The 15,381-nt window shown below is 43.4% G+C and overlaps 1 protein-coding gene across 3 annotated transcripts; it reads right to left on the reverse strand.

The window, feature by feature from the left end:
• Positions 1-551: 551 nt before the first annotated feature.
• ANKRD34B (ankyrin repeat domain 34B) lies at positions 552-14,013 on the reverse strand. Of its 3 annotated transcripts, XM_023215081.2 has the most exons (6): positions 13,677-13,775; positions 12,523-12,640; positions 10,254-10,339; positions 7,961-8,046; positions 7,318-7,397; positions 552-3,786 (listed from the first exon to the last, which is right to left on the reverse strand). In XM_023215081.2, exon 6 carries the CDS (start codon positions 3,761-3,763, stop codon positions 2,219-2,221), a length of 1,545 nt encoding a protein of 514 aa, XP_023070849.1. In that variant the 5' UTR covers positions 3,764-3,786; positions 7,318-7,397; positions 7,961-8,046; positions 10,254-10,339; positions 12,523-12,640; positions 13,677-13,775; the 3' UTR covers positions 552-2,218. The 3 variants fall into 3 exon arrangements, with proteins under 3 accessions (XP_023070849.1, XP_023070847.1, XP_023070848.1); XM_023215079.2 differs by lacking the exon at positions 7,961-8,046 and having other exon boundaries at positions 10,254-10,336; positions 12,523-12,670; positions 13,677-14,013; XM_023215080.2 differs by lacking the exon at positions 7,961-8,046 and having other exon boundaries at positions 12,523-12,670; positions 13,677-14,013.
• Positions 14,014-15,381: the final 1,368 nt, after the last annotated feature.

Here is a 15,381-nt window from a genome sequence, read left to right on the forward strand (position 1 = left end):
ATCTTGGCTCACTGCAACCTCTGCCTCCTGGGTTCAAGCAATTCTCCTGCCTCAGCCTCGCAAGTAGCGGGGAATTACAGGCACGAACCACCACGTCCAGCTACTTTTTGTATTTTTAGTAGAGATGGGGTGTTACCATTTTGGCCAGGCTGGTCTCGAACTCCTGACCTCATGATCCACCAGCCTCAGCCTCCCAAAGTGCTGGGATTACAGGTGTGAGCCATCATGTCCAGCCTAATTTTATGTATTTTTAGTAGAGATGGGGATTTGCCATGTTGCCCAGGCTGGTCTGGAACTCCTGACTTCAAGTGATCTGCCTCGGCCTCCCAAAGTGCCAGGATTATAGGCATGAGCCACCGAGCCCGGCCAAAAAACATTTTTAAAATGCTGTTAAATATCTTTTTCATGTTGGTTTGAGAATAGCAACAAAAGTTATTCTTTCTTAGTTTTCTATTGATTCAAAGTAGCATGTGGCACAATTACTCTTGAAATTATGTTGAAATATCATTAGTATTTGAAAGATAAATAAAAATCAGTAACCAAAATGATATTTTAAATCTTTATTGATACCATTTTGTTTATGAACTAATCTATTTACATATCCTTCCAAATTGTATCCTTACAACTTGAAGTCAAGTACTTTTCTCGGTGTTAAACTTGCAGAAAGCATTTAGCTACCTATAAATATCAGGTACAATTCTAAGTTCTGAATCAAAAAATATTTTTAGTGTAATTAATATTAATGTTGAAGACATGAAATGGAAAAACCTCTAATTACTTTTTAAAGCCACAAGTAATTAAATAATTACTATGTACATTACAACTTGCTTATATCAAATTACCAAGAAAAGCGTCATGCCAATTGTTAGGATCACCTCTATTCAGAAGGCAAAGAAAGTTGTACATGACAATCATCAAATTAATACTTTAGGTTTTGTATAGTCTGATTTATTCTTTGTTGTTAAGCTGCTAGATTGAAATAAGGATTCTTTGTATAAACATCATACTTTGAAGTTATATAGATGATATAATTATTACTTTATTTTATAATACTAATATGGTATTCATTAATTTTGTTGGAAGTTCTTCACAGGTCCTAAAATACTAGATGATTGGAATGTCACACTAAGGAAGTTATCCTTAATATATAAATGTCTAATAACTACATATCAGAAATAAAAAGGTATTGTTTAATATTGCCAAATATTTAGTACATTTTGTGATTAAGTTTCTACTGCCTCTCTTAATTTTAGCTAACCTACTCTAATCATCAGTTTTTCTTCTTAAAAGAAAGCAAGCACTTAGTTTTTATCCATGATGAACTTTTTTTGTTGTTCTTTTTGAAAGACAAGAATAATTTGATATAAGTTAAGAGGAATGCTTTTTAACTTTTGTATCATCTTGTTATTGGAAACTTATGGATAGGCTTCCAAAACTAATAACAGGAATTAAAAGATACGGAGAAAGAATAATTCCGTAAGATAACATTACAGGTAAGTCTGTTTAAAAATCAAAACAAAGCAAAGCAAAACACAGTACACAAACAAGACTCAGCATAGATTCCTAGTAGGTTGTAAAACTCTGACTTGCCGGTTTGACACTGATTAAATTGACACCACGAATATTTTAGTTGCCCATTCTAATACAGTGTTTAACCTTTTAAATTTTTAAGTAGAATTTTATCTACCTTCAGTCACCACTTGTAAAGAATTAGTTCATTCTTTCTTTGTAGCTCGAATTTATTGATCTTAGAACATTTTATAGCTGTCAGTGTTTTCTTTTATGGTTTGGGGATCATAAAAAATTGCAATCTCATTTATTAACATGAAATGTTAAAAATTATTGACTTGAAAACTGTTTCCTAATAAAATATTTAGCCAATCTGAAAATTTAAAAAAATTACCCCAACATATGTGGCCTTCTTTCTTTGCTGATTTTTTTTTTTTTAATGACAAATTTGGACTACATTGAGATTGTTAAATATTGGAAACAGTGGGAAAAATAGCTTTGCTTTCATTTGAGAGAATTCCCTTAACAGAAACTACATATTATTTTTTATGTTCATGATGCCTAGTACAAATCACATTACACTTTAATCCATCTAGCCATTATGGACTAACCAATTACGAGATTTAAAAGAATGAACATTTAAGATTTCTTCTCTAGTTCTGTTTCTCTGATAGAAACATTTGAAGAAAGTGTGTTTTATACCCATCTCCTAAAAGTTTACTAATTGCTTAATTTGTTCAGTTTGCAACGATTGTCTCCTTAACAACATTTTCTTACTTTTGAATTCTTTAGGGAAAATCGGAACTGTTGGCATAAGCACTTTTTGACCACAAGAAAGAAGGCTGCAAATCTTGTTGTTGACATTGATATCTGAGATGGGAGGGTGAGAATTTACATTTAAGGGTGGGAGAAACCCTTGTCTGGTTTGGGTAACACTGTGATCTAAAGGGAAAGCTCCTGAACCTCGCCTTTCTAAAACTGCATGGTTTCTCCTGCTCAGGGGACCTGGGGGGATATTCTCCAACAATTCTTTGGGCTCTGACAATTGGGAAGGAGATGGTGAGAGGATCTTTTTCTTTCCTACAAGTGCTTTGCCATCTTCTAAATTTGGAGGGGTAAGGCCAGCTGAGAGCTGGGAATCAGAGCTGTAGTGATTTGCCCCCAAGTTTCTTTTTTGAACAATACTTCTTAAGGTGGAAGTAAATATTGTCTGGTTAGAATCTGGGTCCTGGTCAGCAGGGACTTCAATGCATTGCTGATTTCCTTCTGAAAGACAAGATTGATAATTTATTTCATCATATGACATCTTCCTTGAGCTGGCCTGATCAAAGGCTCTTAGCAAATGTGCAGTGTCTTTTACATCAATGCTTTGGTGCCTAGTGATGAACCGCTTGGAAAGTGCCAGCCCATTGGTTTTATAGGATAATTCTTCCTCTGGTGTAATATCCTGGAGCTCCTCTTGCAATGAAGCCACTCTGTTCTGGTGCATTAATGATGGAGGACTCTTGATCCAGGGTGGAGCCTGGGGGAGCTTGGGCCCTTTAGGGGCCAGAGCAGGTTTCCTCACAGGGGAACCTGGGTCCCAGGTATCATCATTGCTTCCAGTGAGCTCAAGATCTTTAAAACTAAAAAGTGTCAGTTCTGTTTCAGAAGAATGTGAAAGTGGTGATGAGGCAGTTTTGATGTCTATTTCTGAAGGAGTGGTGCAGGTAGCTGGGGAATGACACCCATCTATATCCACAGGAGGCATATTTAAGTACTGTTTAGTAGTATGCTTCCCACAGGGCGACTTTGCTGTTGTGATGATGATCACCTCTTTCCCTTTTGCCTTGCAAGCACTAAGAAGAACTTTCAGGGTCTCTGTATCTTCTGAATTTATAGCATAAACAAGAGCTGAGTAACTAGAATGGTCTTGCAAGCTGAGGTCAGCCCCACTCTTGAGGAGCAAGGAAACAACTTCAGGGCCAGCTTTTTCTAAGCAAGCATGCATCAAAGCCGTTTTCCCAGATTTGTCCTGTATGTTGGGATCAGCATTGTTCTCTAACAGGTATTTCACCATTTTGGCTTTACTGACACTCTGGTGATCCACATGTTTGGTCTTACAAGCGATCATTAAAGGGGTTTCCCCACGGTCGTTGCTCTCATTAATGTAGGCACCGCCTTCTAGCAAAAGTCTTGTGAGGCGAAGCCGGCTCTGATGGACTGCTTTGATCAAGGAATTTCCTTCACTTGAAATTTCCATACCTTCATCCATCTTCAGAGGTTAGAAATCAATACCTGGTTATCAAAGATGGTAAAGACCAAAAGATTAGCCAGAATCAACATCCCAACTTATATTCATTTTATTAGAATTAATTTTGACAATATGTAGGGGACATAAATGGGATTATGCTATTAATAAATGCAGAACAAAATAGTGAATTGCAACATAAAATAAATTTTTGAATAGTAATGACCTTTAGGAGATTACAAATTAAAATTTATTTTCAAAATCTTCATTGAATATTTATAACACCAACATAGTACTTTCCTAAGTCCCACATTGATTAAAAAATAATCCACCCATGAAAAATAATTTTTAAATTAATAATATTGAAAAGCAAATTTAGGATAAGTACAGCGGCTCACATCTGTAATCCCAGCACGTTGGGAGGTTGAAGCAGGAGGATTACTTGAGGACAGGAATTTGAGACCAGCCTGGGCAATGTGTGGTGAGATTCTGTCTCTACCAAAAATAAGTTTTAAAATTAGCTGGGCATGGTGGTGTGACCTGTAGTTCCAGCTACTCAGGAGACTGAGGCAGGAGGATCACTTGAGCCCAGGAGTTCGAGGTTACAGTGAGCTATGATCATCCCACAGGCATGCAGCCTGGGTGACACAGTGAGACCCTATCTCTAAAAAAAATTAATTAAAATGTAAATTTTAAAAAGTAAACTTAAGCCAAAAAGCCAAAATTCTATTGTCATTGCAACAGAATCAATTAAAATATAACATGTTTGTAGTAGCTGTATGTAAAAACTTTAGTATTACATAACTTAAACATGCTCTTCAATTAAATAATGCAAGTGATATCTACATTTTCAATTTGAGGGACATTTTTATGTTTCTTTTGAAGGATGAAATATTGTTTGGGCTGCAACATGTTAAAATAACTGACATAATATCTGAAATTCACACTGAGATTGGAATGGTGAGCATGTGATTACGCATTTTTCTTGATTCTATTATTTAAATCATATACTGACCAGATAATGAGGTTAGCAAGAACTATAGGGTTAAAATTTGACAACAGTCTATCTGCTCTGAAAAAGGAGTTTCATAGGCAAGAAACCTGAAAGGAGCCATGCAGACTTTGTAAACATTTTAATTTTTATTATTGAAACTAAAAAGTATTTATGTTTAATTTATTTAAATAATTTAGATTCAGACTCCTTCAACAGATAATTCCATTAGGTGGTAAGAATTATGTCTTCATCTAGGACTAAGAAAATTTGTGTCTTTTAACAGTCCTTGGAGTTGGTGGGGAGAATCAGATGAATGTATATATAATATTTAAATCTGTTTCATTGATTCAGTAGTTTTTGGAAATTGAAAACTATTGTTTATTCTACCTATTTACTTTTAAAATTAAGATTATGGGAAATGGATTTCTATTTGATAATAGAATAGATAACAAATCTAATAACAACCAAAAGAAAGAAGAGACGAAGAGAGCAGAAAGAAAGAGAAGGAAAAAGAGAAAAGTAAGCATGCAGGCAGAAATTTCATTCTTAAACATCTACAAGCTCCTGATATGTGCTGGGCACTGAGCTACAAAGATACAAGCCCCATGTCTGAGGAGCTCACAGCCTTTTGGGAGAGATACTATATAAGCAGCTGGTTACAGAGTCAGGAGAGCCCAGAAGCTTTAACATCTTGGGGACTAAAATGGGCTTCACAGAAGCCAGCTGTGTGAGTTGGGTCTTGAAGATTTTGTAAGAATCTGGCAGGCAGACAAAGGAGGAGGGAGAAGTAGGTAACACTCCTTTTGCAAAGACCTAGAGGCCTAAATAGTGGTTATTTACAAGGAAACAGGATTTATTTACTTGGTTACAACCACACTTCAGGAAAACATTTTAGCAGATGGTTAGGGTTCATATGGCAGAACACACACATCTAATTTTGCTTCTTCCTGAAAATCCTTAACACCAAAGAATTTTGTCAAAGACATAAACAAAGATAGAGGGAAGAGGAGAAGATGGCAGCAACACTATTTTGGAAGCCAGAAAGCAGGTGAGCCAGTAGTAACTGACTCAGCGTGTGTGTGTGTGTGTGTGTGTGTGTGTGTGTGTGTGTGTGTGTAATACAGCTAAAATAAGGAGGAGTAGGTGAAAAGCTGTTAGATAAGCAGTTAGAATTCCTAGGTCCTTGCTACTTGAAGTGTGATCCTACCCTGGCATAACCACCACCAGAAAACTCATTTGATATGCAGAATGTCAGACCCCACCCCAGAGCTACTGACTCAGAGCCTACATTTTAACAAGATCCCCAGGTGATTTGCATGCACATTAAAGTTTGAGAAGTGCTGCCTTAGGTCACTCCTCCAGCTCCCAGTCACTAGGAGATAGAAGACTGCCCCTCCCATCCTACGGGCTGTCTAGAGGTTTATTCTCAGGAAATGATGACACAGAGCGTCTCTGGACTGGGAGACGCCAGCACGTTTGAGAACAAGAAAGCAGGGGAATAAGTGATTGCTTACTGACCACTGCTGAAGGGGGCCACAGCCTGCTTCCCCACCTTGGCTTCGAGGAGGCCGGCAGCCATACCCTCACCCCTCAGGGATACATTGATTGCTATGGCGTTCTCTCAAGAATCTGACATGCCACCCAGGTTGTACTGCAGTGAGGCTTACAGGTGACAAGTCTCATTTGTGTGCTTAAGAGTTCTCATCAGCTTTTAATCCCAACCCTTTAATCATGAGCAGCCACAACAAAAATTTAAAAACAAACAAAAATGCCTCTTACATTAAAGATAGAGACTAGAATAAATGGAAAAAAGCAACTTGCAGGAAACGTATTAATCAGAAAAATGAAAAGATGAGAAATTGAAAAAGATGAAAAATGAAAAGCTTTTGTCATACACTGGCAATATTGTCTTGTCTTTATTCACCTAATTTTGTACCTGCTACTAAGTTTTTTAAAAATAAACAATTATTTTACTTACGGATCAAATATAAGGGGCACCTGAAAATGTTTTTTTAAAGCAAAGGGAATGATTAATGCAAAAGTCAAGAGAAAGCTACTCCTTGGTAGAGATTGGGAGAACAATGCCTTTTGGGAGGGACACAGAGAGGCTGAAAGGTTCAGGTGATGTTCTATTTCCCAGTCTGGGTGGTGCATAGGTGGGTGTCCATTCTATTCTTCTTCTTTAAAAGTACACATTTCACATACTTTTCTGTATATCAGGCTTATTTACTTATTGTGAAATAGAATGTGTGTGCAGAAAAGAGCATAGCATATATGTAAGATATACTTCATTATTAAAATTTCCAAAGAGTCCTATTAGGTCTTCCTTTTAAAAGAGTAATTCAGTTCTCATGACATTATCGATGACATTTGTGCCTTGACTTTCAGCTGGAGTTTCAACTGACTAAGCCCCTGAAAGGCAGTATTCAAAAGGACATAGTATTCATCTCCACTTCAGTATCATTGATGGTGCAAAGCAAATAACTACTCAATATATACATACATAAATACAATGAGAGTGAATGCTTTCATTTTATGTTCCCCGGGACATACTCTATAAAGGCTATCTTGGAGCCAGACATACCTGCAAGTCAGGAACTTAGGAATCTGGGATCAGTTGACAGCTTGGGTCCAACTCAGAGGTCTATTCTGAATGCAAAACATCTGAAAAGAGCTCACATGAGACAGTGATCACAAAAGGATCATTTTTAAAGCATTTTTTATATATAAATGGGCTTAATAGAGCATAGAAATGTAGAGAAATGAGCTGGAATGTAATATCAAATAGAGAAACTATTTAGTAATTGCAATTCAATTGCTATACAGTATCAGTCATTTAAAAAATTATTTGACAAAAAGTAGCATTTGAGAAACATATTCAAACGAGAACAAGTTGTCAGATACCAGATTTCAATATTATATTCTTGTCTAGTTTCTAGTATTTAGGTCAATCTTGTTTTTATTTTTTAAAGTCTCAGCAGAATCTTTGGGGGAAGATATTTTACTTACATTTTTTAAAATACTTATTTTATTTTATTTTTTGGCACAGGGTCTTGCTATATTGCCCAGGCTGGTCTTGAACTCCCGGCCTCAAATGATCCTCCTGCCTCAGCCTCCCAAAGTGTTGGGGTTACAGGCATGAGCCACCACGGCCAGCCAAGGCTTTCTACTTTTCAGCCATCCTCAAGTAAAGGCCTTTCTCCACAACACTAAACCTGAGCACTTGCTGTCACAGCTTTTCTTTCACCAAGGTTGATGTCAGGAAGTTCTGGGAGAAGAAGAGGAGCTGCTACTATGCTGGCGACTGCCATGCCTAAGGAGGACAGTGGCCCCATCATAGTCTTGTGGAAAAAGAGGGTGCTGTGGGCTTCAGGGTCTCAGAGAAGTTGAGCAGTGGCACCAACTTGCTGCCTAATCCACCTGCAGTGTGGACATAGGCAGACCCTCTCCTCTGAGGACTGCGGGAGTGTCCAGCAAAACCAACCTCATGAGGTTGACTCTTTCCTCATTCTAAAGATTTTTAAAGCCACTTTGTTTGCTCACTTCTTTTTTTTTGAGATGGAATTTCGCTCTTGTTGCCCAGGCTGGAGTGCAATGGTGCCACTCGGCTCACTGCAATCTCCGCCTCCTGGGTTCAAGTGATTCTCCTGCCTCAGCATCCCGAGTACCTGGGATTACAGGTGTGCGCCACCATACCCTGCTAATTTTGTGTTCTTAGTAGAGATGGGGTTTCTTCATATTGGTCAGGTTGATCTCGAACTCCCGACCTCAGGTGATCTGCCCACCTCAGCCTCCCAAAGTACTGGGATTACAGGCGTGCGCCACCGCGCCCAGCCTGTTCGCTCACTTTTTAACATTTAGTAGATAACTTTTGAAATTGTCTAAACATTGAACTTGTCAGGGAAAAAAAGGTGTCAGATACTTTATTCTCCAAATGTACAGTACATGTTCAGGTTCTTTCTGTCATCAGTACCTGAATGGAAGAACTCCCTTCTCTTTAGCCCTTCATTCTTTTCTGGAGTTCTTTTATCTTGTTTTCTCCATTTGTACCTCAAAAACACTGATATTTATGTCTGACTTATTTCCTTTCCACAGAGTCGAACTCAACTTTTGATGATGACCACTTCTGTTGCCTAGAACGTTCTTTCTTCCTTGAAGCATCCTGATTGGACACTGAGTGCTGACAGCATACTAACATCCAGTCGATCCCTCTGTTATGTCTAGACTATAAGCAATCCCCAAATTCAGTGGCACCTTCTATATAGATAATAGTTCAACTGCAGAAAGTTCAGGCATCTGACAGGGGTCAATCGTAACTCCCACACTTATTGGCTATGTGCCTTGATCAAGTCTCTCAGCCTCTAAGAGTCTTGAGTTCCTCACACGTGGAATGACAATCATAGAATATGCATTCCATGGGGATGTGGTAATGAAATCAGACAATGTCTAGAGAAAGATTTTCTTGTTTTGTCTTCACACTCACTGCATTCTTCTTTCTAAAATATTTATCTCAGAATTAGCTTTTTGAAAAGTTTATCATGTCTCCAATCCACAACCTATCTAAAATAACAGATAAAATATTGGAAATGTTGTTTTTTTAAGGATCTCATATTTCTAAGATGCAATGCTTCTTCTCATTCTGTAAACATCAGTGGAATCTAATAAGCGAAACATGGAAAGAGCATATCCTTTAAGTGTACTTTCCTTACAATTTCCAAATACTATCATTTCGATATTATTACAAGATATTAATTATTAAACTGATGGATAAACTGCTTTTCATTCAAAAATTACAGTGTCTTTAATATCACTTGCACCTCATGGTGGCATATTTACAATGCTCCTTTAGTTCCTCCCTCTATGCCCAAGATGCCACCAAAATTATAAGCATTGAGTTATTTTTTAAAAATATTTTAAATATGCATATTTTTAAGAACAAAGAAAATTGGAGGAGAGATACCATTAGATAAGCAATTTCAAACAGGCTCTGGAAATGGGGGAATGGTGGAGTGGCAAATGGCCTTAGCATGGCAGAGGAGGCTGCAGGACACAGACCCAGGGAGGCTGCTTACCCACAGGACCTGTGACATTTAGGACTTAGAGGTTCCAAGTGCCATAGAAAATGGCAATGAGTAACAGGGCTTAGAACAAGAAGATGGTTGAAAGTCTGTGGACAGAACACCTGGATCCCTACGTATTTTATCGCCGCCCAAGTAGCAGACAATCACTTTCCTAGGCAAGAAAACAAAGATTTATTTTCCAAATTGATCAGAAAGTGTCCAAACTTAGAGGCAGCTTGCTGAAAACAGGGATTCAGTGAGCATGTGCAGGCCAGACGATGAAGTCCCCAGCTCCCTGCCCTGCTACAAGGGGACTGGAAGCCAGGAAAAGGAAATAAGGCACATTGCATCTTGGAAAGATGAGCCCTATTAAAAATATCTGTTGATACATGAAAGCAATTCAAACCATAACTGCATTCACCCTTCCAGACACCCACTCTAAATGGAAATAGAAAGTTACCTGAAAACATTATTCAAAATTTCATACTTCACTTTTGTCTCTTCTCTCCCTGGATGAGTTTTCTGTCAGCCAGCTGTCAGTTCCTACTGAAGGAAATCAAAGCTATTCAGAGTTATATAAACACCAATAACTTGTTACATGCATCTTTCCCATTTGGAGTCTAGTTTTTAAATTCCTTATTAAGAAATCCCTGCAATGTTTGCTCAGTTAGTCATATCTCACTGATTATGAGTTTGTAAAGTGTCTGGAGATTCGATGCACAGCAACCTTGTGTATGTCTGCCTGCAGGGCTGAGTCTGCCGTGCAAGGACTGCTGGGGTTGGAAGGGCCTCGGCACTCACTTGGTGCAGATGAGGAGGCTGAGAAAGGAAAGGTGAGGGCACTCTCCCAAAGTCAATCATCTTACTCACCTGCTTGCCAGAGGTCAATTCATGTTTGTGTCCTTTATCTCAATATCGCCTTGCTTCTTGGATGGCCAGCTTCCCACGGAGTAGGACTCCGTTTTGAGGGCCTGATTTGTGTATTATCTCACATGGCAGTGCTGTATGAGCTGAGGTGCTTGCAAAGCCATCTTGGAGATGATAGACCAGGCCTTTCCTGTGGCTTTTTGTCCCCATGCCACCCCCAGTTTTCCTTTCTTAAGACAGAAAAGTGGTGGGGCATGGTGGCTTATGCCTGTAAACCCAGCACTTTGGAAGGCTGAGGGGGAAGCGGATCACCTGAGGTCAGGAGTTTGAGACCAGCCTGGCCAACATGGTGAAACCCCGTCTCTACTAAAAATACAAAAGTTAGCCGGGCATTGTGGCGGATGCCTGTAATCCAAGCTACTCAGGAGGCTGAGGCAGGAGAATCACTTGAACTCAGGAGGTGGAGGTTGCAGCGAGCCGAGGTTGCACCACTGCACTCCAGCCTGGGTGACAAGAGCAAGACTCTGTCCCCTCCCCCTCCAAAAAGAAAGAAAGAAAAGTTATTTTCCTTTGAGCCTTTCACTCTACCTCCAAATAGGATCCACGCTTCCTCTCATAAAGTTCATTATCTGGCCATGGTGGGGGAGAACTTAACAAATGGGTTTGAACTCAAAATTCAGCCCATCGCCCTTGCCTCAGTCCCTGCCTATGCGCTGCCCCAAAGGCGATTAGAGACTGCTCAGGTGAGGCAGCGGGGTGCATATCAGGGACCTGGGCTCCAGCTCTCTCCAAGTTACCAACCTCTGAGAAGTCATTCTTAGCCTTAGTTTCCTCACCTCTAAAAGGGGCATAATATCTACTTTACAGTAGATGATTGTGAGGATTTTAAGATCCGAACACACTTGCTAATTAAGAATTCAATGAATGTCCGTTTATAAACATGCATTGCCAAATACAGGCACTGCATACAGGAATCATGAGGGCTGGTGGGGTCTGACAACGGGATGCTAGGTTCCCTATACCAGTGGGTTCTCCTTTTGTGAGCATAAGAAACACATGGAGCGCCTGTTAAAAAGAAAATTCTAGGCTCCACTCCCACATATTCCATGGGAGATGCTTCTAATGCACACTTGGAGAATATCTGAGGCAAATTCTTCATTCCTCATTCCAGGCCACTTCCTGTTTGCTATGGACCCCTGCCTCAGATTCACACAGAGCTGTCTCCGTCATTAAGTCCAAGTGGTGTGATGCTCAGCTCCCCTGCAGGAGTGAAAGGCAGAGACAGATGGCTGCCACAGCCTAGAGACGGGTCCAGGGAGCTCACAGGTCCCAGAGAAGACGACAGCCTTGAATTAGTAGAATGGGCCAGGAGCTGGAGGTTTGCTGCCCTGCCTTTCCTAAACGGGTTTGAAAAAAACCCAGAGTCCTAGTGGACAGTGGAAGGCCAGGAGGGAGGCCAGCTGCACTGGAATAAGGCAAGCCTGCCTGCCACAAGCAAATGTGTATCTCCCCCCCACCCAAGGAAAGGGACAGAGACAGAATAAAAGATGCATCTGAGGTCGTCCTGGAAAATGGAATGACTAGCCAGGAAAAGATTCTTCCCTGGTATTGACTTGCAAGAAATATTTCGAAACCGCCCAAGGAGACGAGTAGCTGGTAAGGTTTGCTGTGTTTCCCACATATACCCCCAAAGGGCTGCTGTGTTCTCCTAGTTACTTCGGCTGTGCCCCAGGCCTTTGGGGCATCTATGTCCCAACCTCTGTTACTGATTCACCTCCCCTGCCAACACACACACACACACACACACACACACACACACACACACACACACACAAGATAGAGAGAGAGAGAGCGCGCGCAACCTACTCCTCCAAGTCTCAGGGAACCAAGGTGATGGGATTTCCAAGCTGTTGAGGATGCTAGCAGAGTCTCCACGGTCCCCGCCGACCCCTGGAACCAGGCGCGTTTCCTCAGTTTTTCCTGAGAGCAGGAGGAAGCGAGCTCAAGGCGCTGTCGGAGAAGGGCAAAGGAAGGTGACTGGGGAGACAGCGTCAGGGCACCAATGGGGGCGGGGTACGCGTTTCGTCGCCTCATCTCTGAGCCAGGGCAGGCAGCTGGCGGGCTAAGGCGATCACCATCCACTAAAACGGGTTCTGCCCACAGTCGCTGCGGAGCGGTCCCTACGCCGCTCGCCTGCCCGCCGGACGCGGCCCTCCCTTGGGAAATGGCGCTTCTGAGGGGCGCAGCCACGGCCCCCATCCCGGAGCAGGCGCACCTCTGCACCCGCCTCTCAGCTAACGGGATCCGGTTTCCTGGTGCCAAGGCTGTGCGCACCTGGTGCCAAAGAAGCGCGGGGACCAGCTGCCCGCCCCTGTGCTTCCAGAGCCAGAGGCTGCAAACCGCTCCGCAGTCCCCAGCCCGCGCCCAGCCGGCACCTCCTGCTGCCCAGCTGCCCAGGCACCTGCGGAGACGCGCCCAAGTCAGACCCTCCGACCCGCGAGCTCCTGCGGCCCAGCGCGCGCTGCTCCCTCTGCTGCGCCGACCTTCGCCCGTCAGTCCCCCGCCCCGCGTCCTCCTCGACCGCCCCCGGCCGGGCAGCCCTTGCCGGTTCCCGCCGGTCGGCGAGGCTGAGAAGGAGGCGGAACCCGCATCCCCGCGGAGTCCAAGCCCCAGGGGCCTCAAAACTGGAACCGAGAACCAGCGGGAACGGCAGGAGGCGCGAGGGTGAGCTCGCGTGGAGCGCGTCCCGGGGTGGCGGGGCAGAGTCTCTCGGGAGGCCCCTGCAGCCCGACGGCCCTCGGCTGGCCCTGGGTCTCGCACCCTGCTCTGGGCACTGCATTGTCAGGGTGCGCGGGAGGTGCAGGCTTCAGGGGCCTGCGCGCACCGGGCAGGGAGCACTGCGGTCGTGCGGGCCGCTGGGTCCCACGCTGCGCCCTCGATGTCCTCCTCCCGACAGCCGCCACTGCAAGCCAAAGTTTCCCAAGTGCAGCCGGCAGGCACGGCGCCTCACACTGACCTGGGACGCGCTGTCGAGTTGGTGGCGGCGCTTGCAACCTCCCTCTGGCACTGCCTGACCCTCTGTGTGGTGGCCCTAGGGCGCCGTCCGAGGTGAGCTGTGGTCTTCGGCTCCTCGGCGGTTCGAATCGCAGATCTCGGAGATGCCGCCCGGTCCCCGCCCTGCTCGGCGGAAAGAGGTGGGCGACTGCCGCGAAGCGCTGGAGCTGGGACCCGGAGCGCGTACCTCGCCAGACGCCCTGGCAGCGCGGCGCTTCCTTTGGGGGTGACGCGTCGGCTCCCGGCTCTGCGCAGGTGAGGGTGGCAAGGCCACTCTGGACCCAGAGGGGCCAGAAGCTACTGGAAGCTCCGCCTTCTGTTCCTGTAAGTCCCACCCCCGTCCCCCGCTTCGGCAACCGCGCTTCGGCCTCGGCGACTTGGTCAACAACAGCGGCAGCAGGGTCTCCCCACTGAGAGAAGTACGCACCCCTACATCACGGGCTTTGGCTCTTCCAGGCCGTATCCCTCCCCTCAGCTCACATCCACCCGCTGGTCCATGAGTTTGTCTGTCCCCACCGGTCCCTCCACCCCTCCACCTCCCTGTACTCACTTCAGGTAAAGCCAGAGCCTCACTTCAGGTTGGGGTGTTAGTGGGAACAACCATTCTTATGTCTTTAGGAATTTATAAGGTTATTATACTATTATTAAAACATGAATAGAACACATTAACAAAATTTCGCAAAATACATTTCATATGTTAAAAACTCCACCGAGAGATGAAAAGGAAATGAAGTAGAAGCAACTTTTTTTGTCGTTATTTTTTAGTTTTAGTTTTTGTTTTTTTTTTTTGAGACAGAGTCTCGTTCTGTCGCCCAGGCTGGAGTGTAGTGCCCTGATCTCGGCTCACTGCAACCTCCGCCGCCTGGGTTCAACTGATTGTCATGACCCAGCCTCCGGAGTAGCAGGGATTACAGGTGTGCACCACCACGCCTGGCTAATTTTTGTATTTTTAATAGAGACGGATTTTCACCATGTTGCCCAGGCTGGTCTAGAACTCCTGACCTCAAGTGATCCGCCCACCTCGGCCTCCCAAAGTGCTGGGATTACAGGTGTGAGCCACGACACCCGACCAGAAGCAACGTTTATAACTCTTCATTTATTTTGGAGGGTCTGGTGGAGAAAAGACCAGCACTATTTTTGTTATTCAGATAATGTCAATCAAAACTTGTTTATAGTTTTGAGTCCTCAACGGGGAAAAGTAGATTTATCTCTGGTCAGGCTTCCTTCATTAAAGAAAAGACGCCTCTGAAATGAGGACCAAAGGATCCTCATTTAGTAAACATATGCAAAGCAAGTACACAGGGCGCTTTACCTCAAAGTTGGGCTCTAGCGAGATTGAATCCTAGATCTGGGCTGCCCTTTGCCTTCAACCATTTGTTTGGAAGTTACCAGGGAACACTGAGCAAATTTGCACGAAGGCACGGGGCTCCTCCCCCTTACCACCTCCGACCGTTCTCTTAAAAAAATTTCATCAATGTGCAGTGTACCTATTAAAAGACAAGTATTTTGGCTGAATGCTGTGGCTCACGCCTGTAATCCCAGCACTTTGGGAGGCCAAGGAGGGTAAATCACTTCCAGGTCAGGAGTTCAAGACCAGCCTGGCCAACATGATGAAACCTCATCTCTACAAAAATACAAAAATTAGCCAGGTGTTGTGTTGTACGCCT

The sequence above is a fragment of the Piliocolobus tephrosceles genome, chromosome 4 (genome assembly GCF_002776525.5).
Source record: "Piliocolobus tephrosceles isolate RC106 chromosome 4, ASM277652v3, whole genome shotgun sequence".
Taxonomy (NCBI): domain Eukaryota; kingdom Metazoa; phylum Chordata; class Mammalia; order Primates; family Cercopithecidae; genus Piliocolobus; species Piliocolobus tephrosceles.

Coding starts and splice junctions, on each gene's coding strand:
- ANKRD34B (XM_023215079.2), bottom strand. CDS start 3,763: ATGGATGAAGGTATGGAAATTTCAAGTGAAGGAAATTCCTTGATCAAA.